A 26,734-nucleotide genomic window follows, 5' to 3' on the forward strand; every position below is an offset into this window, starting at 1 on the left:
TCCCCTGCATTGGCAGGCAGATTCTTAACCACTGCACCACCACGGAAGCCCCCATGTGACTTCTGACAGCGCTGAAGTTCATGGCCGCACTGCTCCGTAGGGCCCAGTCTCCATCACTGCCTTCTGCTTTGCCTTTTGGAAGGGAATTTGCATTTTGCCCTGAACTAAAAACCTAAACCCAAAAGACATCGCAAATGGTGGACTTTCAGGCATCAGCCGTCGAATGGGGATTCTTCGAGAAAGAATATGAGGCTCTCCCCCGAAGCCGGCCGTGTTTTGGCCTCTGCTCTGTGCTGCTTCCACAGCCAGCAGCTCCTGGAGCCACTTGGCTCTGAGTCCCAGGGAAGTTACAAAATGCCCTACCTCCTGGCTGTTAGCCTATTTGAAAATAAAAATGGGTTTACAAGGCCCTGTCATGCTTGCTGTCTGTCATTAGTCACTGCTTCATTCCCTGGAGCTTCAGCTTCAAGCAGCCCAAGCGCTTTGCCAAGACCCCAGCTCCACACTCGGGCCTCTGCTCGCCCATAGCCGGCTCAGGGCACCGGGGCTGCCAGGCCCACACAGGCTGCCAACTCTTCTCCCGAATCAACTTCCAAATCCAAGCGCTTCACCTCCGCCCCTCCAACCTGGTTGGGCTCACCTGGACTCCTGCGGAGCTCAAACAACAGAGCTCCCAGGGCTCGTCTTGTCCTGCTCCGGTTCATTCCGAGCTGGGGCTCAAGGGGATCTTCCCCAAGCAGAAACCAGATCTTGTCCCTCCCCTGCTTCCCACCCTCCAGCACCTTCCCAACTAAAGTGCAACCCAAACTTCCCGTGAAGACCTCCAAAGGAGTCACCTGACCTGGCCTCCCACTCCCCCCATTTCCCTCACCTTCTGTTTGCTCTGGTCCAGCTGCTTCCCTTTCTGTCCCTCAAATACTCTAACTCATTCCCAGCTCAGGGCTTTGGAGGTAGGCTTTCACCAATCTAGGCCCAGATCTCTGCACACATGCCACCACCTCTGCACTCCGCTCAGATAGGCTGCACCAGGTAGAGGCACCCTCTCCCCTCCCTGCCACCCAGCGACTCTCTTCCACAGGATCTAGTTCTCTTCCCAGAATTAGCTTGTTGGCATAGGTGTGCCCCTGTTTATCATCTTCCCCCTCCCTAGAATGGGGGATCCCTCCAGGGTCGGCACCTCGAGCATCGTGTTCCCCTCTGTATCCTCAGAGCCTTAGAACAGTGCTTGGCACACAGTAGGTGCTCAATGAGCATGTCTTGATGGAATCTTCTCCACTCAGGCTAACTCGTAACTATCATAAACCCCTTGGGGAACTTTCTTGTATTGTTGCATCTGTGGCCATACGTAGAGTCACAGTTAATCATGGAACATAATAGTACTTAGGAAGTCTTTGATATAGAACATTTCAGGGGGCTCTGTTTATCTCACGTTCTTTGTCCAGTGTCAGGACAGATGGGAAACGAACATCCCATGAGGCTGGCAAAACTTCAACTTTTTAGAGTCTAACCTTCTTAGAAACTGAACAGATGATGCCGTGGAACCTCTTATTTGCTGTTCTTTTACACATTTGAGCAAGTGGCCCCATGTTCTGGAAGAAATATTACTTTAGGTTAAATGCTGACATGACATTGGTTTCTTCAAAATGAAAAAAAAAAACCTCATGCAAATCTGAAACAACTTTTGACTAATCTTATTTCACTTCGTGGTCGTTAACTACTAGCATTGTTTTCTGATCTGAGATTCTCTTAGACCAGTGGTTCTCAACCAGGAACGCTTTTGCTCCCAGGAGACACGTGGCAATTTCTGGAGATAACTTTTGGTTGTCACAGGACAGTACCCACAACAATGATTCAGCCCAAAATGTCAAGAGTGCTGAGACTGCAAAATGCTGTCTTAGACTATGTAAGAAAGCACATGTTATTTATAGAAACTTTGGGAAATATAAACTCAGAGACAAGAAGCTGCTAGCAACTGTTAATCCTCTGGTGTTTCAGCTTTCTAGGATTTGTCCCCGATGCAGGGGACACGGGTTCGTGCCCCGGTCCGGGAGGATCCCACATGCCGCGGAACGGCTGGGCCCGTGAGCCATGGCCACTGAGCCTGCGCGTCCGGAGCCTGTGCTCCGCAGCGGGAGAGGCCACAACAGTGAGAGGCCCGTGTACCGCAAAAAAACCCAAAAAACAGAAAATCAGAGCAGGCCCTTGCCTGCTTCTAGGAACAGGCTGTAGGGCAGGATTTGTGCCTGCATATGAATAAATGATTTTGACAGATTTCTGTCTGCAGCTTCTTTCACTGTAATATAATAGTGAAGTTGTGGAGAAGGAAATTGACAAACCGTCTTCCTACTTCACTTGTGGGAAGCTGCCACATTTATCCTAACAACCCGGCAATGCTGAAGGCCTAAATTCATTCATTCATCCAACAGATATGTAGGGAAAGCCTATTCTATTAGGATTGGGGGATACAGAAAACAAACAGAATTCATCCCACATTGTAAAGTGGCTTAGATAAGTTTGCAAAAACTGGTATCAAAAGCAACGGGTAGATTTAGTCAACAGGTATCCTGAGTTCTTTGGAAAGACTCAGGAGAGCAAAGGTTTCCAATGCCTACAGATCTTCAGAACGGAAACAATTCTAGAAATTATACAGGAAAAAAAAATCCCAGTTATGTGTGAAACTAACATTTAAGGAGTGGGTATTTCAGTGGTTCTCAAAGTGCAGTCCCAGATAAATAGCATCAACATAAACTGGGAAACTTGTTAGAAATGCAAATCCCCACACCCTATCCCAAACCTCCTCAATAAGAAACTCTGAGCATGGGGACATGAAATTTTTGTTTTAAAAAGTTCTCCAGGTGATTCGGATGCCAAGTTGGAGGACCACTGCCCTACTTTGTAACAAAGAACAAATTCCACTAGGTGGCACTCTTTCACAAGAATATAAAAACTTTTTTTTCCAGGTAACACTTTAACATGAGAAATTGAAAACGTATCTGTTCTGCAATTGCAGGAAAATTCTACTGGGCGGCACCCTAACTTCAGCAATAAAACTGTTTTGCAATTACATGGTATTTCCACCAGATGGCGTTCTGGGGTGCCACCTGGTGGAATTATCATGTAAGTGCAGAACACGTATTTCTTTTTTTCCCTATTACAGGTTCACCCCGCTATCTGAAGGTAAAGTTCCTATGAAACATTTTGTAAGCAGAAATGGGGAAAAGCAAAGACAATCCCCGCTTGCTAAAAGTTAGAGTTATGCCACTTTAACAAAAGACCAACATTAGTACAGTCAGCAATGCCTTTTTTGTGTGTGTGGGTAAAAGCAAAAATCCTCTTCAGGTTTCTTTTGCTTACTGAAAATTATGTACTAATGTAGGTCTTTCATAAAAGCAAAGTGGTGTAAGAATAACTTTCAGAAAGCGGAAGATACCTGCAGTAAGAAAAACATGTTCTGCAATTGCACGATAATTCCACTCGGTGGCACTCTAACCTGAGAAATATGAAAAATTTATCTGCAATGGCAGGAAAATTCCACCCAGTGACATTCTCACCAGAATAAGAAGAAGAACATATCTGTGTGCAATTACATAAAAACTCTACGTGCTGACACTCTTAACTGAGTAATAAGAAAAGTATATCCTCTGCAAACACATGATAAAACCACTGGGTAGCGCTGTAACACAAAAATAAAAATTCATTCTGCAATTACATAAAATCTCCACACGATGGAACTCTAACATAAGAAATAGAAAAAAGAGCTGGCGTTGTAATTTCAGACATTTTCCACTAGATGGCACTCTAACACAACAAATAGATAAAATTGGCTTTCCGGTGAACGGAATTCTTTTTGTCTTTTAAGCAAAAAAGATTATGACATAGGTGACAATAAACATAGGATTTATTTACTTAGTAAATTAAAGTGTAAATAAAAATTTAGTACATATCTTTTCAAGTGCTTTGGGCATATCTTAATTATAGTGCTTGTTTTTTGCTTTTTAATTACTTGTTTGTACCTTCTTCCCACCGTTAGTAGGTCCTCAAGGGCAGAGACCAAATATCTAACTTTTCTACCTTTCCAGCCTCTCCTACAGTAACTGGTGCGTAATAGGAATTCAATAAATATTTATTAAATGAAAGACTGAATCAAACTGAGAGGCCAGGGAACAAGGAGGGAAGAAAACATAAATAGAATAAAAATCTAGATTCTTTGAGCCCTATTCCCAGGGCTGCTTCATCCTGCAGTTGGACAGGTAGAGTGAAATGTAGAAGAAAATGTAATTGAGACAGAAATGACAATGATGTTCATTTTAATGCCTTCCAAGAGTGAGAGTTTTTTTTAACTTAGTGAATTAAAAGAGAAGAAAAATCAGCAAAGATTACTTGGATAAAATTCAGTGAGAAAACTTTATTTTTAAATAGGCTAACAGCCTATCAAAATGGTTTTGATTGAGTTTTCAATAGCTGTCAAAACTATTTCAGTCATGTAAACGCTCTGGAAGTTGGTTTTTGAATTAAGTGTTGGCGCTTTTCACCCAGAGGAGCTTGGGAAAGCTTCCTGTTAGGGTTCCCTCAGGATTCACCCTCCTGAGAGCACTTCCTGCTTTGCCCCAAGTCTGTGCCGGATCAGCACCCACGGGAGGAAGAGGTAAGGGCCTTCCAAACTGCCGATCAGACACAGAAATCCAGAGTGGCCTCAGGAAATGTGGCCATATTTGCCTTCCTGCCCTCCCGCCAACTCTTTCAGGCCTTAATGACGGCTTCCTCCTCTCTGAGCTCCCCTCACCCCATCCAAACCGGCTCACGCAGCCGTCACCGTCACCGTCAGGACTTTCAGTGCCACAGCCCTAAGGCTATTTCTAACCCAGAACAAATCTTCTGTCCCATCTGACTTCTTTTTCTTTTTTAATAAATTTATTTATTTTGGGCTGTGTTGGGTCTTTGTTTCCGTGTGAGGGCTTTCTCTAGTTGTGGCAAGCGGGGGCCACTCTTCATCGCGGCGCGTGGGCCTCTCACTATCGCGGCCTCTCTTGTTGTGGAGCTCAGGCTCCGGACGCGCAGGCTCAGCGGCCATGGCTCACGGGCCCAGCCGCTCCGCGGCACGTGGGATCTTCCCGGAGCGGGGCACGAACCCCTGTCCCCCGCATCAGCAGGCGGACTCTCAACCACTGTGCCACCAGGGAAGCCCCTGTAATTAGGCTTTTAAGTAAAGCAGTAGAAAACAAAGTGCCGGTAACGTAACTTTCCCCCCTTCATTAACGTTAACTCCCTTTTCTATGGCTCAGTCAGGAAAAAAACTACCAACCTCACTCCAAACTCTGGAGTTTTTCAAGGTTAAAGTTGGGGAAAAGCTGAGAGGGGGCAGAAGCTAAAGGCCCAGTAGAAAAAGTCAAGAGACAGGCCTGGCTGGGAGTGGAGTGAAGCGAGACATGAGATGCTAGTGGGCTACTACACCCAAACCCTTCTTTCTTTAACTTGCACCCTGCCTTCTCATCCCCACGTCATCTTAAATAGTCTGCTCTGCACAGATGCAGCAGCACTCCTGTACAGTACCTCTCAGGCCATGTCCCACTCCTGCTAAGGCACAAGTGTCACCTCCATGTGTGAAGAGAACATATTCCTGTTTTAGTTAAGTAAGTTTTCAAGTTAGGGACTGCATTTTTAAGACTAGACAACAAATCTAGACAAGTCTGGAAGGATATACTATAGCTTTTGCCATAAGGGCTCCTAAAGAAGTATTCTGCTGTGTTGCTTTGAAGTTGTCTTCTCTTACGACTCTCTAAAGAAGACTCCTGTTTGTTTCGTAGTGGTGGTCTCCTCTGCAGGCTCTGGACTGCAGTCTCCCAGTACAGAAGACAGGCTCAGGGGGCCCCGGCAACCCAAGATGAGGCTTAATCAATCAGCTAAGCCAGGGGACACAGGGAGCAAAGAGCTGACAACATACACACGAATTCTGCTGCACTTACGCAAGGAAAACACCGCTTGTTCAATGAACAATTTAAGAACTTGAAGTTTTAAAGAATTATGGAAAAAATTTTAACCTTTTATTTATCAACATGTTTTCAAGGTGAGTAGAACTTGTATGTATTGTGAAAACAGTGATTGTAAAACCTGGTCTTGACATCCCAGAGTATTAGGGAATCCTTAAAAATGAATTTTAATTTACTTCAATGGAAAAATATCTGCTGGAAAGGTGAAACAACAGGTGTTTAAAATAACAAAAAGGCTGGGAATCACTGTTTTAGATCACACATTCCATACATTACTATTAACTGGAATTGCACTTAAAATTCAAAAAAGATAAAATTGATAAGAATATGCCTTGTATTTAATGCCTTGTATTTAATGTTTGATATGACTGTAAATAGAAAACTATTAAGAAAATAGCTTCATATTTATACTTAATGTATAAATGGAGAAAACTAACTTATTTGGCCTTTAAAATGAAGTAGTCTTATTTAAAAATCGAATTGTCCTTCCACCCCTGCCTGGTTATAATAAATACTGTGTTTTATTAAGGAGAAATGATGGTTCAGTGTGAACAGGCTTCAGCACCGACATGCACACAAATGGGGGCGTGTGTGCACGTTAGGGTACACCAGGTAAGCTGCTGGGCACTGGGAGGGACAGGACAATGATCGCCCCACAGAAAGGTGGCAGAGTTGGACAGGCATATAAGGAATTGTTTCTCCTTTTAGTAACTAAAAAAGTATTTGTTAAACGAGTATACAACTAAACCAAATAGAACTATTTTAAAGAAGTAATTTGAAGGAGGGTTAAGCAAACTCTTATTACCTATTTTAGACCTATATAACTAAAATAACCTTTATAATAAGATCCATACTATCCTTAAGATATAACATTAAAAGACGTTGTATCTTTTAATGCAACACTGTACAAACCACATGCAATTACACTATCTATCTATCTAGCTATCTAAATCTACACTTTCTTTCTGTGGGTTTTTTCCTCCTTAACAAAGTTGAGAACCCAAAGCATTCCTTACAGTTGCTGCTGAATACCCAACTGAAGGTGTACCATCTCGCATTAACTGATGGACTTAAACTTGATCCACTGGTTTGCACCCCGGACTTCAAAAGGCGGATCGCTGCAGTAGATGTGATAGCCGAGTTCTTCCAAAGGTGGTTCAGGGTCAGCTGTAGCAAACTGGGCAGCATCCTCAATTTCTTTTCTCACGTCAACATCAATTTCCTAAAAATCAATCAGATTACAGTTCAAGAGATGTTTTGAATAGACAGCAGCTTAGGTACCAACTTGTTCTACTGGGAACCTCTTGCTAGTTGTTAACTCTCTACTAGTACTGGCAGTATACCTATTATTATTGAAAATGTTAGGTTAACCATGACACAACGATCCACGAAGGGGGATTCTGGAGGACAGATACCAACATTAAGACATATACCCTGGCGAGGGAACATTTATGAATTAAAAATCTACAGTATATTTTTAGGAAAGAAGAACTGATGGTGGAGGAGGTTAATGTCCTGTGAAAAATATTGCGTTGGCCAAAAAGTTCTTCGGGGTTTTCCCACAACATCGGGGTTTTCCCACAACATGGCTCGGAAAATTTTTGGCCAACCGAATACAATATGTACTTTCCCACTTACTTACCTAGTTTACCGAGTGGCAGCTTCTTGTGTAGAGAAAAACTGCTCAAAAAGGAGAGCCAACCTTCAAAGGCAGACTTACTTTTAAACCATCAAGAGTCACTGTACCTTTAGTTCTTCAACACTGGCCAGATTGCTGTTCACCATCCTATCCTTGAGAAGCATGATAGGGTCACTCTTACTTCTAACTTCCTGAATTTCTTCTCGTGTACGGTAACTAGAGGGAGGGAAACAGAGTTACAAGTAGATAAGAACAGTGCCGGCACAGCAGAGACAGTCTGGGAAACACAGCAGTCTGTTTCTGAGACGAAGGAGCACATCAGTACTCACGTCACCGTAAGAAGGGCAGAATTATATACTTTCAAAATACAAGAACTCATCCTAATATTCTGTAAGGAAGAGCTGCTCTGTCTTTATAGAAAACTCTACAATGGCAATTCACCTGGCTTCTCTGGCATTCTGACAACAGGCGCCAAGTTTCTATTTGCTACTTGATCTAGAGGTCGGGCGTGAAGGTAGTGGTGGAGGCAGGGGAGATGGTTTTCTGTGGTGATAGCTATAACCTTTGAGGCAGCAGAAGGCTAAGCACAAAAAAAATGTGCCTTGCCTTTTCTCCCTTAAGACCACAGAGCAGTGTGGCTGGCAAGAACTTGGAGAGGAGGTTTTCCGATTCTTGATTGTACAACTGACCCTTGTCCTACAGCACTTGAAATAATACTAAAAGCAAAGAAAGGCTCTACCATTTTTTTAAGAACAGAATTACACCAAGTGCTTTCTTCCATGTAAGCTGCTCTTCATAACATTTTCCCTTAGGCCTTCATTCTATACTCAAAGACTTATTACGGCTTACTTTGACTAAATCTACTCTTAATTATGCCACACTCCGGGACTGCAGCATTACATGCCAGAGTTGCTAGGTGACAAAACTCCTTTTTTTTTTGACTGATTTATTTCAACATATGGAATATCCCACGTGCTACTTGGTCTTGCTCCATTCCAGCCAGAAGAGGAATATGCCATGAGAATCTGGGGTAATGCCTACAAAAGGTAAATGCCCCCAAGTATCCTACTCTACCATCAGTCCTGTTTTATGCAACAATTCCTCTCTGCAATTGTTTTCTTATTGGTGCTCATGCTAACTAGCATGTACACACTAGAGGAATTTTCAGAATGCTTTCTATATTGGAACCAATTTATTGGAAGGCACGGCTTTCAGGCTCAGACTAACTACTAAATCAATGCATGAAGCCAACTACTGGTGTCTGGCTTCAAAAGCAAACACACACTGAAATGCTTTGCTTTTTCATCTAAGTAGCACCATTCAAAGCCCATCCACTTCGGACACCACACTCAGTTTTCCCATGACCATACCTGACTCCAGGATCACTCATGCTGTGCCCATGGTAACGGTAAGTCTGCAGCTCCATCAGTATGGGCCCCTAAAACAGAACCCAGTGGAGGTAAGGTGAAACAATGGCCACAGCCTCAAATGTACGTCCTCTCAGGATCAAATACCTTCATCAGATCTGAGTTAAGAATTTCTTCTTAGTTGACTGATTATCTCTTCTCATTTCTATTACCTATTTATTGCATGTTTCATTCTCCTTATTTTTTTTTTTTTTTTTTTTTTTGCGGTACTCAGGCCTCTCACTGCTGTGGCCTCATCCCGTTGCAGAGCACAGGCTCAGCGGCCATGGCTCACAGGCCCAGCTGCTCCGCAGCACGTGGGATCCTCCCAGACCGGGACACGAACCTGCGTCCCCTGCACCGGCAGGTGGACTCTCAACCACTGTGCCACCAGGGAAGCCCCATCCTCCTTATTTTTAACAGGAACTTATTAATAAAAGCCACCCCCCCGCAGCATATTTTGAATCAAAAAGGCAGACAATTCTTTATGTAATGTCAATGGGTTCTATTTCACCAGAAATAGATATATTGCATTTGATATATAATTCTTTAAGCACAGCATAGATTTAATTAAGAAAAGCCTATCAGAAAGCGGGGATGGCATTTATCTTCACGGTTAATATGCTAGTCTTTCTGCCCACCCCCCTCCCCCCAGTCACAGGGGAAATCATCTATAAGCATTCTGATCAAGGCTAGAGAAAAACACTAACATAAACCTTAACAACGTAAGATGAAAAGCAAACCTCTAGTCCTCTCGTCCTTCTCCACTTCCCAGCACACATGAAGAGAGGCTGGATAGGTGACTTTCTACGTCACACCCACTTCATGCAGTGTTTCGTAGGGGACAGCAACCAATCCTACTTCACAGAGATCTAGCTACTGTGTAACAAAGTTGGCAGGTGCTGATCCTGCGACTGGGAGAGCCCGGCTACCACGAGGTAGCTTGCTCATGCTACACCAGCCCCCTTTTAGAAAACAACTTTGAACAGAGGGGATGGGGTGGATCTAGGATCCTTGGGCAGTTTGGTGTAGTAGTTAAAAGAGGGCGGGGGATGGAATCCAAGTGCTTGGGTTCCAGTTCTGGCTGTACTCTATAGTAGCTACATACCTCAGTTTCTTCATCTACAAAACAGTAATTAACCCAGCTCAGAGGTGCGCCGATTAAAAAAGGTAATACCTAAGTGCTTAGCACATTGCCTGACCTATCATCTCTCAATAACTGTCACCTATTGATTGTTAATCATCCCGTAGCCATTTGGAAGCACGGCTGGTTAGGCTAAGGGGATGGTGATACAGGGGTTTTTCCAGACCCTCCCCTAATTCCAAGATCAGGCTTTGGTCAGGCTGAGAAAGTCAACACACTACAAACTACTGATCCTGTTTCCACATACTGTTGGATGCCACATATTCTTTCAGGAACTGGGAGAGGGGGGGATGATGATACCCACCACCCAGGGCGTGGACCCCTAGTCTCAGAGTCCTGATATAGACCAGTGAGCCCACTGCCACCAACCTGCCATCTCAGTCATCTCATTTTTTTCTTGTTCAACCGTTCTACAGCTCCCTCCCCTCTTCACCCTCTCTTCCATTTTCATCACTGTCAGCCCAATCTTATTTGCACTACTGCCCAAACACATACGTGAGGGAAGTCACTGAAGGGTAAACCTCAGGGGCCTGCTTTCTGGGCTGTGAAACACTGATTTAGGGAGAAGAACATCTTTCTACCAGCTCAGATGGCATGTAAGCCTCTTTTTAGGCCAATCTCACTGGTCCCTTCTCCCTCCACTGCTATAACTGGAAGGGTCAAGATTCTCAGGACTGAAACAGCAAGACTAAGACTACATAATTTAAACGTATTATTTGATTTACAAAAGACAAACTTATGGATGCCTATTTTACATAAGCAAAGTTCTGTGCAGGGCACTGCAGGAGTCCCCAGTCTGTTCACTCAAGGGGCTTATGATTGATGGCGGGGGGGGTGGAAGAGTTAGAAGCACATAATTAACCAAACCAAAAGGCAAAACAGATTGTCACAATGAAGACAGAGGCAGAATGCTGAGGGAGCACTGCAAGGCAAGATTTACCCCAAATGGGGCAAACATGGAATGTTTCCCAAGACGTGAGCTATCAAGACCATGTTATTTATATGAAGGGACCCGATTCGCTTAACTGGACCCAGCTTCTATCTTTTACACCTCAATTAGCAGCTACTCCTACATTGCTACAATAGACACAGGGGGCATTCTTTTAACTTTAAGACAGATAAATGTCATTAGAAATCTCTAGCCTAGAGGCCTACAAGAAAAATCTTACCTTTCCAGCTCTACAATAGGCAGCTGCAAACCTTGTGGCCTCCCGGACACACAGGATATCCATTCCATCTACCTATTAATAAATGGGAAAGATTAAATAAACACAACATTGTAAATCAACTATACTTCAATAACATTTTAAAAATAAAAAGGAAAGGGGCAGAGCATAAATCCAACTGCCTAAAACCATTTTCATCTTACATGACCTGTTCATCCACTAAGAAAACAGAACTCTTTGATCTCTCTGAGATCTTCAAGGGCACTTGACAGAGTGCCTGGGCCCCGCAGGCCCTGAGGGTGTAGCTCCAGCTCTACAACAGGTGTCCTTACCCTCAGCCCAGGAATGAAGTCGCCTCTCTTGTAGTAATCAGTGCTGGCTGCTGCTCTCTCCACAGATGTTCCCATCCCATAGCGGTTATTCTCACAGATGAAAATACAAGGCAATTTCCACAAAGCCGCCATATTGTAAGCTTCGAATATCTGACCCTGGAAGTATGTATAAAAGTTCAAGTGGTTTCATTTTGCTGTTTTTCTCTAGACTTTATCATCCACAACAGCAGCTGCTCTACCCAGCAGAGAAAGCTTCCATAGGATGAAACGCCTCACCCACAACTAAGCTTCTGAAGCAAAGGAGCGTGTGCGCTTGGGGGGGAGCGGGGCACAGCGCAGCAAACCCATCACCTCTTTTGCCGCTAAGGAAGTGACAAACCAAGTACTACTACTTGCTTCTGTAGGGCCAAGGCAGCAGCGGAGAATACAACGGGAAAAGATGGACATGTAAGAATGTACTACGGCTGCCTAGTTGTGTGCTTCATTATAAATTCTATGAGACCCTCTGGATGACCAGAGTGAACCGGTGTCTGAGAATCGGCATCCAGAGCAGGGCCTGGCAGGGTGTCAGCCACGGACCGGTGATTACTCAGACCACGACAGAAGAGCAAGAAGAGTCAGGGCTCAGGAACTAGGAGAGGAGTCTGACAGCACCTTGGCATTCAGGGGAATGAGTCTGTACATTACGGTACTGGTTTAAGAACTGGTTTGCCAAGGATTAAAATGTAAATCAGTCCTTCCCCACAGAGTCTGTGGAGCACTGAGGTAGAGCAAAGGTGAGCGTACTCTTAGGAGTACACCTATGTAAAGCGCTTGTGAAACAATGCCAGGATGTAAATCTCTAATGTGGCCACAAAACCAAATTTTAGCTTGCCAGATAAATGGCCATTTCAACTAGTAAGCAATATACTACTTCACCACAAACTGAACTATGAATATTCAACACTTTGGACATAACACTGTAATCATTATTGCAATGTTAAGAGACACATACTCACCTGATTAGCAGCGCCATCACCATACAAAGTCAAACAGATTTCATCTTTTCCGTTATACTTACAGGCCAGAGCAATCCCAGCTCCCAGGGGCACCTAATATTAAGGACAACCAAGAAAGGAACCACAGAAATCCGTGAGGGAAGAAGTTAATGCTCTGAATGTTAACTCCTGACCAGAATGTGAGATAGAAATGACACTGTCCCTACCCCAACCCTGTCTCTGCTTACCCTACCCCCAATATTATAAACAAACTAGCAAAGTAACACGAATAACTACTATCGTATTCTATGTCAACCATTTAGCAATAACATTTATGCATTCAGAGATTCAACTGCTAATCCTGAAAAGCCAAAAAAAGAAAAAGAAACCAAGGATTAAAAAAAATACCAAAAACAAACCAAAAAACCCAGATGCTAGAACCTTAATATATTAGAAAGTAAACCGAACAATCTAGATACGATCTTCTGCTGTTCCTTGTCCATTATTTACTAACTGATGAGAACAAGGAGGACGGCATAACCACAGAAGCTGGCTTTAGATTCAAACTAGGCCCTTAAGACCCTGACCACCTGCTTCTCCTGGTCTGGTACCAGTGCCAGCACTGTCTACAGCAGGGAGAGAGGTGTGGCCAAGAGGATGTGACAAAGCAATTAAATATCAATTAAACGGCAAAGGTATAGTTCTACTGCTAGTGGCTCTTGCTTACTTATAAAACATAACAAGTACCTAAAAGGAAACATTTTAAATCACTGTACAAATCTATTTATTAAATGATAGGGTATGAAGCAAGAGGTCATTTAAAGCACACCGTGCCCCCCAAGTACTGAAGTACTTCAGAGGGAAGTTGTCTGGGGTACAGAATATTGCACAGATGTGGGCCAGGGCCAAATCCAGAAAATCATACAATGCTAGTCCTCAACTACCTGAGCTCCCACGATGCCATTGCCCCCGTAGAAGTTCTTGGCGTACATATGCATCGATCCTCCTTTTCCTTTAGCACAACCTCCTCTTCGTCCTAGAAGTGGCACCACACAAACATGACACATCAAAACCAAATATATAAAACAAACAAAAACACACCCTGAGTATTTACGTAGAGGCTCAACCATTAGAACTCAGAAACCGATTCAACTACATAAGCACCTGTCCCTCTATGCAAATACCTAGACAAGTCCTCCTTGTCTCCTGGCCCTTTTATAATGAAGGTCAGACCAGTCCCATGTCCTTGACCTTTCCAACTTTTTCAGCTCTCTAATCACTGAGTTTTCTTCAGATGTTAGTGTGGTCCCCTAGACTTTTTTTTTTTTTTTGGCCAGTGACAAACATCTGATTTCTCCTACACTCGCATAAGAGTCAAGGGGGACAAAGGGACTGTTGAGAAGATTCTACCCAATGAATTTCTACCCAATGAAATACTTATACTCAATTTACTTTCTTTGCTAGATTTCTATTGGCATGCTTGAGTGATAAACACTATTCTGATTTTATAGAGCTGACCTTTACCTGAGAGGCCAGACAACCTCAAAAAATGGTCAGTTTACTCAAAAGCACAATAGAGGTACCAGAGCACCAAAAGGGAGAGGTTTTTTTGGTTTCAGCTTTTTTTTTTTAACCCTCAAAAAGGTTTCAATGTTAACTTATAAACGGTTAGCATCTTAATAGGAGATCTGAAAACTTAATTTCCCCTTTTTGTAAATTAATAGCAAACCTGTAAGCTCTGCGAGAATTGCTCGGACAGAAAGCCCACGAGTAAACGTAAAGCCGTGAGCCCGATATGCTGTGATCAGATGGTCTGTGGGGTTTATGCCGGCCTCCAGGCCCACACAACAAGCTTCCTGCATTCAAGGAAGAAGTGGCAATGAGTCAGTACAGTACACCATTTCTAGTTAAAAGGTTTCCTACACTATTATGAAATATTTGGCCCAGGAGAACTCTTCATTAATAACAGCAAGTACCTCTACTTTACACCAGAAACAGAGTAGAGGGTAAGGCCCAAGCCAGAGCCATAAACTGGCAATGCACAGATACGTTTCTTTTAAGCCTGTATGGTGATGTGAAAAAATCCTGAATCAAATGTGAACATTAAAATATTGGGGAATTTCACATGAAAATAGAGACGTCTTCTCTCGAAGACATCAGCAACAGGAAGCATTAGCCCCGTATTTCCACATGGCACCAACTGGCTGGACTACCAGCCAGTTATGACTACCCCTGCGGGTGGGCCCCGTCTGTTCCACTTCACCACTAGTCCCTGTCACCTTTCTCGATACTTCATACAGCTGGCAGCCTTCACTCATGTATTCTACCTAACTGGTCCCTGGTAGGCATTTGATTTCACAAACCTTGGCCTAAACCTACAAAACAAAAAACAAAACAAAAACCCTTCCCCCAAAAGTATACTCAGTACAGGTGATCATAATGCTATAAAGGCACAGGAAGTCAGCAATATGATACATGAGTCAATTCTTTAGCATAAGCTTCCTAGCAGGTCTCAGCATTCTCATGTTTATTCTAAAATACCAGCCTCAATTCCTTCAGACAGATAAAGCAGGGTAAAAGCCGATAAACACACACCATACTTCAATTCCTAAGTAACACAGTTTTACTACAAAACTACCACCCACCTGACCATCACACAAGTGACAGAAACCACGAATAATTTTCTGTTTATATAGCTGATCTGCTTTTAACTCCATTCGACGAACAGTCTGCATCATCCTGTAGTATTTGAGCCCATCCTCCCTGGTGAGCACCGTAGTGACAGGAGGGCCCTCTTCCAGCCGGTGAAGATCACATTTCTGAAATGGAATCAGACAGTTATCTCTCAGTCACTACAATGTAAACACTGCCAACCCACTCTAAGATCTAACTCGAAATATTTAAATCGAAAACCAGCAAATACTGAACTTCAAAACCAGCAGGCGAGCACATCAGAAATGCTGCATATTGCTTCTGATTCCTTCATAAAACTGACTGTGCAATGAGATGGCGTTTTGGAGAAAGGAAGTCTTTCTAAGATGACTTTCACTGAAAACCCCTAGAAGTCAACTGAGTTACAGGTTGAAAGACAAACTTTCAAACAAGCATTCTAAGAATCTTCTTATTCAAACATGTTACCAAACCACATTTCAAGTCTTAGAGTAGGTCTTCAATCTTTTTAGCTTGCTCTCCTGCTCCAAACTACCAAAAACCTGCTACATAAAGGGAGTAAATTCTAATTTTTGCTAACTTCTCTGAATCTTCGATTCTAGAACATTTGGAATAAAATGGTGAAAAACATGAATATCAAAATGCTGTACTGCAGAGGTAAAACTATATATCAAAGTGTACCTGTGGAAAAAAATTTAACACGAAGCAAAACACCTCTTACCTTAATTTCAAATGTAGCATCATTTGCAAAATTACGGGATGCCACCAGCACTCTGCTTGCCTTGAAAGATCAAAATATACAAGTATATCAGTGCTTTTTATTGTCGGTTATTTTTGAGTTATTATTCTTATTAATCAGTTATCAGGATGCAGTCCTAGAACTCTAAGAGCCCTAACACATTCATGGGCTTATCTTCCATTCTGTTCACTGTGTTGGGATCTTGTCCTCCAAAAGGAATCCATGCTTTGGCCAAAGAAACATGATGGTACCCCCATCTAAAGGCAAACTGCAGAAACCCGTCTATATAGTCACTTTGTTTTCAAAGAAATTACAGTGAAAATGTAATGAAGTTAATGGCCAAATCGAAGAGACCAGATAATCTGTGGGGCATGTTTATGCTATTCTTAGTCATAACCACATACGTTGAGCAAGCTAATGCTTTACTTTCAGAATAGTTCTTCAAATAAAACTATGATTCAACTCCTATTTCAGGCAAATCACTTCTCTATGAAACGGTACTATAAGAAAAATATTTTAAACTACACAAAGCATGAGATAGACACCTTAGTGAGAAATGTACAAGACAAAAGAAAAGATACTTAGCATTCCCTGACTTAAAAAAAACAAAAGATTTGAGGGATGTTTTATGATTCGAAGAGCACCAGAAGGAAGATGTTCTCTACAACTCCCTTCCTTTTTTTTTTTTTTTTTTTTGAAATAATAAATGCTTCTCGAGAGGGCAGACAGCAGAAGCAAGAACAACTACAATCCTGCAGCCTGTGGAACAAAAACCACATCCACAGAAAGATAGACAAGATGAAAAGGCAGAGGGCTATATACCAGATGAAGAAACAACATAAAACCCCAGAAAAACAACTACATGAAGTGGAGATAGGCAACCTTCCAGAAAAAGAATTCAGAATAATGATAGTGAAGATGATCCAGGACCTCGGGAAAAGAATGCAGGCGAACATAGAGAAGATGCAAGAAATGTTTAACAAAGACCTAGAAGTATTACAGAACAAACAAACAGAGATAAACAATACAATAACTGAAATGAAGACAACACTAGAAAGAATCAATAGCAGAATAACTGAGGCAGAAGAACGGATAAGTGACCTGGAAGACAGAATGGTGGAATTCACGGCTGCGGAACAGACTAAAGAAAAAAGAACGAAAAGAAATGAAGACAGCCTAAGAGACCTCTGGGACAACATGAAACATGACAACATTCACATTATAAGGGTCCCAGAAGGAGAAGAGAGAGAAAGAACCAGAGAAAATATTTGAAGAGATTATAGTTGAAAACTTCCCTAACATGGGAAAGGAAATAGCCACCCAAGTCCAGGAATCGCAGAGAGTCCCATACAGGATAAACCCAAGGAGAAACACGCCGAGACACATAGTAATCAAATTGGCAAAAATTAAAGACAAAGAAAAATTACTGAAAGCAGCAAGGGAAAAACAACAAATAACATACAAGGGAACTCCCATAAGGTTAACAGCTGATTTCTCAGCAGAAGCTCTACAAGCCAGAAGGAGTGCAATGACATATTTAAAGTGATGAAAGGGAAGAACCTACAACCAAGATTACTCTACCCGGCAAGGATCTCATTCAGATTCGGTGGAGAAATCACAAGCTTTACAGACAAGCAAAAGCTAAGAGAATTCAGCACCACCAAACAAGCTCTACAACACATGCTAAAGGAACTTCTCTAAGTGGGAAACACACGGGAAGAAAAGGACCTACAAAAACAAACCCAAAACAATTAAGAAAATGGTCATAGGAACATACATATCGATAATTACCTTAAACGTGAATGGATTAAATGCTCCCACCAAGAGACACAGGCTTGCTGAATGGATACAAAAACAAGACCCATATATATGCTGGCTACAAGAGACTCACTTCACACCTAGGGACACATACAGACTGAAAGTGACAGGATGGAAAAAGATATTCCATGCAAATGGAAACCAAAAGAAAGCTGGAGTAGCAATTCTCATATCAGACAAAATAGACTTTAAAATAATATTACAAGAGACAAGGAAGGACACTACATAATGATCAAGGGATCAATCCAAGAAAAATATATAACAATTATAAATATACATGCACCCAACATAGGAGCACCTCAATACATAAGGCAACTGCTAACAGCTATAAAAGAGGAAATCGACAGGAACACAACAGTGGGGGACTTTAACACCTCACACCAATGGACAGATCATCCAAAATGAGAATAAATAAGTAAACAGAAGCTTTAAATGACACAATACACCAGATAGATTTAATTGATATTTATAGGACATTTCATCCAAAAATAGCAGATTACACTTTCTTCTCAAGTGCGCACGGAACATTCTCCAGGATAGATCACATCTTGGGTCACAAGTCCAGCCTCAGCAGATTTAAGAAAACTGAAATCATATCAAGCATCTTTTCTGACCACAACACTATGAGACTAGAAATGAATTCCAGGGAAAAAAACGTAAAAAACACAAACACATGGAGGCTAAACAAGACGTTACTAAAAAACCAAGAGATCACTGAAGAAATCAAACAGGAAATCAAAAAATACCTAGAGACAAATGACAATGAAAAACACGGTGATCCAAAACCTATGGGATGCAGCAAAAGCATTTCTAAAAGGGAAGTTTATAGCTATACAAGCCTACCTCAAGAAACAAGAAAAAATCTCAAATAAACAATCTAACCGTACACCTATAGGAACTAGAGAAAGAGGAACAAACAAAACCCAAAGTTAGCAGAAGGAAAGAAATCATAAAGATCAGAGCAGAAATAAATAAAATAGAAACAAAGAAAACAATTGCAAAGATCAATAAAACTAAAAGCTGGTTCTTTGAGAAGATAAACAACACTGATAAACCATTAGCCAGACTCATCAAGAAAAAGAGGGAGAGGACTCAAATCAATAAAATTAGAAATGAAAAACGAGAAGTTACAACAGACACTGCAGAAATACAAAGCATCCTAAGAGACTACTACAAGCAACTCTATGCCAATAAAATGGACAACCTGGAAGAAATGGACAAATTCTTAGAAAGGTATAACCTTCCAAGACTGAACCAGGAAGGAATAGAAAATATGAACAGACCAATCACAAGTAATGAAATTGAAACTGTGATTAAAAATCTGCCAACAAACAAAAGTCCAGGACCAGATGGCTTTACAGGTGAATTCTATCAAACATTCAGAGAAGAGCTAACACCCATCCTTCTCAAACTCTTCGAAAACATTGCCGAGGAAGGAACACTCCCAAACTCATTCTATGAGGCCACCATCACCCTGATACCAAAACCAGACAGGGATACTACAAAAAAAGAAAATTACTGACCAATATCACTGATGAATATAGATGCAAAGATCCTCAACAAAATACTAGCAAATAGGATCCAACAACACATTAAAAGGATCATACACAGCAACAACAACAACAAAAAAAACTCTCCAGAAAGTAGGCATAGAGGGAACCTACCTCAACATAATAAAGGCCATATATGACAAACCCACAGCAAACATCATTCTCAGTGGTGAAAAACTGAAAGCATTTCCTCTAAGATCAGGAACAAGACAAGGATGTCCACTCTCACCACCATTATTCAACATAGTTTTGGAAGTCCTAGCCACAGCAATCAGAAAAGAAAAAGAAAGAAAACAAATACAAATTGGAAAAGAAGAAGTAAAACTGTCACTGTCTGCAGATGACATGATACTATACATAGAGAATCCTAAACATGCTACCAGAAAACTACTAGAGCTAATCAATGAATCTGGTAAAGTAGCAGGATACAAAATTAATGCACAGCAATCTCTTGCATTCCTATACACTAATGATGAAAAATATGAAAGAGAAATTAAGGAAACACTCCCATTTACCACTGCAACAAAAGGACGAAAATACCTAAGAATAAACCTACCTAGGCAGACAAAAGACCTGTATGCAGAAAATTATAAGACACTGATGAAAGAAATTAAAAATGACACCAACAGATGGAGAGATATATACCATGTTCTTGGACTGGAAGAATCAATATTGTGAAAATGACTATACTACCCAAAGCAATCTACAGATTCAATGCAATCCCTATCAAATTACCAATGGCATTTTTTAAGAGCTAGAACAAAAAATCTTAAAATTTGTATGGAGACACTAAAGACCCCAAATAGCCAAAGCAGTCTTGAGGGAAAAAAACGGAGCTGGCGGAATCAGACTCCCTGACTTCAGACTATACTACAAAGCTCCAGTAATCAAGACAATATGGTACTGGCACAAAAACAGAAACAGAGATCAATGGAACAAGATAGAAAGCCCAGAGATAAACCCACACACCTATGGTCAACTCATCTACGACAAAGGAGGCAAGGATATACAATGGAGAAAAGATAGTCTCTTCGATAAGTGGTGCTGGGAAAACTGGACTGCTACATGTAAAAGAATGAAATCAGAACACTCCCTAACACCATACACAAAAAAAAACTCAAAATGGATTAGAGACCTAAATGTTAAGACTGGACACTATAAAACTCTTAGAGGAAAACATAGGAAGAACACTCTCTGACATAAATCACAGCAAGATCGTTTTTGATCCACCTCCTAGAGTAATGGAAATAAAAACAAAAATAAACAAATGGGACCTAATGAAACTTCAAAGCTTTTGCACAGCAAAGGAAACCACAACAAGATGAAAAGACAACCCGCAGAATGGGAGAAAATATTTGCAAATGAATCAACAAAGGATTAATCTCCAAAATATATAAAAAGCTCATGCAGCTCAATATTAAAGAAACAAACAACCCAACCCAAAAATGGACAGAAGACCTAAATAGACATTTTTCCAAAGAAGACATACACATGGCCAAGAAGCACATGAAAAGCTGCTCAACCTCACTAATTATTAGAGAAAGGCAAATCAGAACTACAATGAGGTATCACCTCACACCAGTTAGAATGGGCATCATCAGAAAAACTACAAACAACAAATGCTGGAGAGGGTGTGGAGAAAAGGGAACTCTCTTGCACTGTTGGTGGGAATGTAAATTGATACAGCCACTATGGAGAACAGTATGCAGGATCCTTAAAAAACTACTTTAGCCACATTCTGCCACGTCACGCATACGTAAACCAATATGACTTCTTCTCATGCAGACTTGAAGAGCATTCTTCAGACCCCACAAAAAGTACTTTTGATATGTTCATACAGTGTGTTACCTTACCATCCAACCTGTAGCAATGGTCTTGATCTTGGTGAGAAGGGGTAAGGTTGATCTGCTAAGTGTACAAGCCAACAGGCAGAAAGCTATTATCTAGTGATCTCTTCACCCATCAATATACCATTATCCAATAAAGCCAACAAAAACCATGACATTGCTGGAGAAAAAAAGTTGAACTGCTAGAGACAAATGCTTCAGTTAAGTTAGAGATTGAGAGAGTCCAATACATCTAAGAATAAGTGAAAAAAATTGAGAAATTTGGGAAGAAGAAAAGTTGAGAAGTATGAGGTGACAAACAAAACGTTATGTTCGGCAATCATGAAATGGATATGTTATTTTTGACAGTTAAATGGTTTTGGGGGGCTAGAAATATATGTATCTTGTCTTGAAAAATAAATCTCCAGATACAACTACAGAAACTGCATTTTGGAGACTGAAAACTAACGACCAAACCAGTCAAGCAACAGTAACCAAGAAAAGGAAAAATTCTCTTTCTCCATCCTAAATTCCTAACAAGAAACAATGACAGTTCTACATAATAAAGAGCAAGAAGGTAAGGTCAAAGATTTTGACTGTCAGAAAGCTACTTAGATACTTTCTCCCATTTCATTACTATGAATCTCAAAAATAGTAAGATTCACTGATACAATGGGTGAAAGGAGTCACATTAAGCGAAAGTTAAGCTAAAAGTCATATCAGAAGTTGGGGGGGGGGCCTTTCTCACCTTCTGAGATGGCCCACACTCTGTGGAGTCTGTTTCTCTCTAAATAAATCCACTTCTTACCTATCACTTTGTCTCTCACTGAATTCTTTCTGCGATGAGACATCAAGAACCTGAGCTTCGGGGCTTCCCCGGTGGTACAGTGGTTAGGAATCTGCCTGCCAGTGCAGGGGACACGGGTTCGAGCCCTGGCCCGGGAAGATCCCACATGCCACGAGAAACTAAGCCCATGCGCCACAACTACTGAGCCTGTGCTCTAGAGCCCACGAGCCACAACTACTGAGCCCGTGTGCCACAACTACTGAAGCCCGTGCGCCTAGAGCCCGTGCTCCGCAACAAGAGAAGCCACCGCAGTGAGAAGCCCACGCACCACAACGAAGAGTAGCCCCCGCTCGCTGCAACTGGAGAAAGCCCACGCGCAGCAACGAAGACCCAACGCAGCCAAAAGTAATAAACAACTAAAATAAATAAAAATAAAACAAAACAAAACAAAAGAAGTGTGAGGGAGATTTGGATCAAGATGGTGGAGGAGTAGGACGTGGAGCTCACCTTCTCCCACAAGTATCAATACACCAAAAATACATCTACGTGTGGAAGGGTTCTCACAGAACATCTACTGAGCTCTGCCAGAAGACCTCAGACACCCAAGAGGGCAAGAAAATCTCCACATAACTGGGTAGGACAAAAGAAAAAAGAAAAAAAAAGAGAGAAGGCAATCAGGATGGGACCTGCGCCCCTGGGAGGGAGCTGTGAAAAAGAAAACGTTTCCACACCCTGAGAAGTCCCCTCACTGGTGGAGATATCACCCAGGACAGAGGTGGAGCTTCGGAACCTCGGAGGAGCGTGCAGCAACTGGTCTGCGGAAAGCAAAGCGGAGAGAGACCTACACAGACGGTTGGTACCACGACCTTGCACTCCCCAGCTTGAGAAGCTCCTCCACTGGGCTGGGCAAGGGCTGGGTGCTGAGGTTTGGGCTTCGGAGGTCAGACCCAGGGAGAGGACTGGAGTTGGCTACGTGGAGACGACAGCCTGAGGGGGCTGGAGTGTGGTGCACTATAACTGAGGGAATACGGGAAGAAGCTTGGGCCCTTCAGAAAGGCAAGGGGCCATTGTTGGGGGGTGCACGAAGAGAGAGGTGGGACCGCCATAGGAGCTTCTTTCTCCGTGCGTGCACTCTCAGGCAGCAGGGCACCACCTACACGAGCTCCGGGGGGCGGACTCGAGCCGCCACTGCCATCTCGGACTCCAGAGGCGGATGCAGACCATTGCAGCTGCCAAGGGTCCCGTGACTGGGCACCCACCACTGCCCCCACCCTCCCCGGGAGCACACGCGGGCCACGCACCTGCACATCCCCTATCAAGGGGATAACGACCAGCACACGCAGAGGAAAGAGACGGCAAGAATCCAAACCAAAAACAGCCCTCATGCCAAAAAAATATTCAACCCACACAAACTACGCAGGGAGGCACCTGCATATAAGTAGCCCTCCAAGACTACAGTAGAAAACTGTTTCTCCTAAATTCAGAGAGTAAAAAAAATATAAGCAAAATGAAGAAGCAGAGGAACTACTCTCAGTTAAAAGACCAAGAAAATTCCCCTGAAGGAACAAACAATGAAACTAGGGTTTCAGTCTAGTAGATACCAAGTTCAAAAAGGAGATAATGAAAATACTGAAGGACTTAAGAAAGGCTATCGACAGAAATGCAGAGTACTGTAAAAAGAAACTAGAAACTAGAAAGAGGAGCCAAGAAAAATTAGAAACTTCATTTGCTGAGACGAAAGCTGAGCTAAAGGCAATGAATAGCAGAATGAATAATGCAGAAGAAAGAATAAGTGACCTCGAAAGTAGAATAGTGGAAATTACCCAATCAAAACAGCAGACAGAAAGGCAAGTGAAAAAAAATGAAAGCAATATAAGAGACCTATGGGATAATATAAAGTGTGCCAATCTACGCATAATAGGGATTCCAGAAGGAGAAGAAAGAGAAAAGGGGACTGAAAATGTACTTGAAGAAATTATGACTGAAAACTTCCCAAGCCTAAAGAAGGAAGCAGATATCCAGATACAGGAAGCACAGAGGGTCCCAACAAGATGAACCAAACAGACCTACACCAAGACATTTTATTATAATAAAATGGCAAAAGTTAAAGAGAGGATTTTAAAGGCAGCAAGTGAAAAACAACGTGTTAGTTACAAGGGAATCCCCATAAGGCTATCGGCTGATTTCTCTACAGAAATGCTGCAGGCCAGAAGGGAGTGGCAAAATATATTCAAGCCTTGAAAGGGAAACATCTGCAACCTAGAATACGCTACCCAGCAAGATCATTTAGAATAGGAGAAGAAATAAAGAATTTCTCAGACACGCAAAAACTAAAAGAATTCAGCAATACTAAACCTACCCTAAAAGAAATACTCCAAGTTCTTCTCTATATAGAAAAGAAGATATAGGAAGGAGGAAGTCACAATTGGAAAGTAAATCACTTAAATTAGCCACTATACAGATCAAAACAAAAACAAAAAAACCTATTTGTGAAAGTGATGATAAACACAAGGAACAGCAGAAGGATAAACATGAAGATGTAATCAAAAGGACATCAAGGGCTTCCCTGGTGGCGCAGTGGTTGAGAGTCCGCCTGCCGATGCAGGGGACGCGGGTTCGTGCCCCAGTCCGGGAAGATCCCACGTGCCGCGGAGCGGCTGGGCCCGTGAGCCATGGCCGCTGAGCCTGCGCGTCCGGAGCCTGTGCTCCGCAACGGGAGAGGCCACAGCAGTGAGAGGCCCGCGTACCGCAAAAAAAAAAAAAAAAAAGACATCAAAATCATAAGATGTGGGGAAGGAGAGTGACAAAATGTACATTTGTTTTTTTAGAATGCATCTGAGCCTATATGACTACCAGTCTAAAGCAAACAGATACAGGAAGGGGTTCACATACTTGAAAAACAGGGCAACTGCAAGTCAAAAACATACAATAGATTCACAAAAACCAGAAAGAAAACACAAGCATAAAATAAAAGGAAATCCTCAAACCACAAAAAGAAAGGAACAAAGAGAAAACATAGAATAAACTGGAAAACAAGGTTTAAAATGGCAATGAATACATACGTATCAATAATTACCTTAAATATCAGTAATGCTCCAATCAAAAGACACAGAGTGGCAGACTGGATTAAAAAAAAACCAAGAGCCTAAAATATGCTGCCTACAAGACACCCACTTTAGGACAAAGGACACACAAAGATTGAAAGTGAGGGAATGCAAACGGAAATGACAAGAAAGTGGGGGTTGCAATACTCATATCAGACAAAATAGACTTTAAAACAAATAGCATAAAGAAAGATAAAGAACACTATATAATGATTTTACACCCGTCAACATATATGAACCTAATATAGGAGCACCCAAATACGTAAAACAAATACTAACAGACATAAAGGGAGAAATTGACCGGAATACAGTACTGGTAGGAGCCTTTAACACCCCACTCACATCAATGGACAGAACTTCCATACAGAGAATCAATAAGGCAACAGAGATCCTAAATGATAATAACAATGTTCAACACAGGCAGCACCTACTATGTACCAGGCGCTACCGGGAAAGGTTTACATATTTGTCACTCGTTTAAGCCTCACCGTCTCTCATCCTCATTTTAAAAAAAAAAAAAAAACACAACCCCACGGGGTAAGTACTCTCATCTCCATGTTAGAGATGAGGAAACTGAGCACGGGGATTTTGAAGAAAAAACAAAAACCTCTTACTCAAGGTCACAGGGCTAGTAACTGGTGAAACTGAAGTGTGAATGGAGCCACTCTGTCTCCGGGTTCCCGGTCAAGAGGAAGATTTAAAATGAGTGGGCTGGGAAGAGGCGGTCAACTCGAGACTCGAGGAATCCCAAAGCCCCCTTCTCTGTCTGAGGTAAACGAACGGGCCCTTCCAGAGCGCACCGACCAGCCCGGCACCGGGAGCCGCGCCTGACCTCCACACGGACCTTGTAAAGCTCCCCCTCCCTCAGTCGGCGCCCGAGGGCCGAGCCACCGCTCCCCTCGCGGCCAGGAGCGGAGCGCACGACGTGGACGCAGGACAAAGGCCCGCGGCTCCACAAGGCCCGGCCCGCCCGGCCCACTCAGCCCGCTCGTCCTGCCCTCTGGCGTCCTCCGGCCTCGGGCCCACTCGCGCCCCACCCCGGGTCGCTCACGCCACCTCACCGGCTTCTGGGCGACGCCCAACAACACGCGGGAGACGGCGGCGAGCATCTTCCTCATGGAGTGCGGGCAGTGGCGGCAGCGGCGACTCCCAACGGCCCAAGCAGCGCGGCCCAGGTGCCTCCAAGTCTCCTTCAGGTTCTCGGAGCGGACGCTACCACTTCACGCCAGCACGACGCGACGGAAACGTCACGCGCCTCGCCGGGCCGCGGGCCAACCAGAACGGCTCCCAGGGCGTGCCCCGCCCACCTGAGGCCCGCGGCCGCCCATTGGGTGTCAGAGCCAGAGGGCGAGGCTGAGGGATCTTTCCGTCAGCAAGCAGCCGGCAGGTGAGGCGCCGGAGACCTGAGGGTGCCTGCGTGGGAAAGTGAGGCCACACCTCCAGGCCCCGCGGGAAAAGGACCTGCTTGGATTTTGCACCCCAGCTGAGCCACGCACGATCGTGCAAGGCCAATCCTACTGAGCGTCCAGCCCTGCCGGTGCCGCAACTTTGAAGCCTTTGCTCAATACACAAGATGGTGAAGATTAATA

At 42.9% G+C, this 26,734-nt stretch overlaps 1 protein-coding gene across 1 annotated transcript; it reads right to left on the reverse strand.

The window, feature by feature from the left end:
• Positions 1–6,486: 6,486 nt before the first annotated feature.
• Positions 6,487–26,376, reverse strand: LOC132513855 (pyruvate dehydrogenase E1 component subunit alpha, somatic form, mitochondrial). The gene is made up of 11 exons (XM_060138459.1): positions 26,207–26,376; positions 16,043–16,102; positions 15,297–15,470; positions 14,381–14,507; positions 13,596–13,687; positions 12,673–12,765; positions 11,675–11,830; positions 11,346–11,417; positions 8,997–9,064; positions 7,734–7,842; positions 6,487–7,209 (listed from the first exon to the last, which is right to left on the reverse strand). Exons 1-11 carry the CDS (start codon positions 26,261–26,263, stop codon positions 7,045–7,047), a joined length of 1,173 nt encoding a protein of 390 aa, XP_059994442.1. The 5' UTR covers positions 26,264–26,376; the 3' UTR covers positions 6,487–7,044.
• Between the last annotated feature and the right edge of the window lie 358 nt (positions 26,377–26,734).

The sequence above is a fragment of the Lagenorhynchus albirostris genome, chromosome X (genome assembly GCF_949774975.1).
Source record: "Lagenorhynchus albirostris chromosome X, mLagAlb1.1, whole genome shotgun sequence".
Classification (NCBI taxonomy): domain Eukaryota; kingdom Metazoa; phylum Chordata; class Mammalia; order Artiodactyla; family Delphinidae; genus Lagenorhynchus; species Lagenorhynchus albirostris.

Excerpts from the sequence above, each read along its gene's own strand:
- LOC132513855 (XM_060138459.1), bottom strand. The coding sequence starts at position 26,263 with ATGAGGAAGATGCTCGCCGCCGTCTCCCGCGTGTTGTTGGGCGTCGCC. Across the intron at positions 9,065-11,345 it reads CCTATTGTAGAGCTGGAAAG|GGGCCCATACTGATGGAGCT; the intron begins GTAAGATTTTTC and ends GTTCTGTTTTAG. Across the intron at positions 7,843-8,996 it reads ATGAGTGATCCTGGAGTCAG|TTACCGTACACGAGAAGAAA; the intron begins GTATGGTCATGG and ends CCCTCCCTCTAG.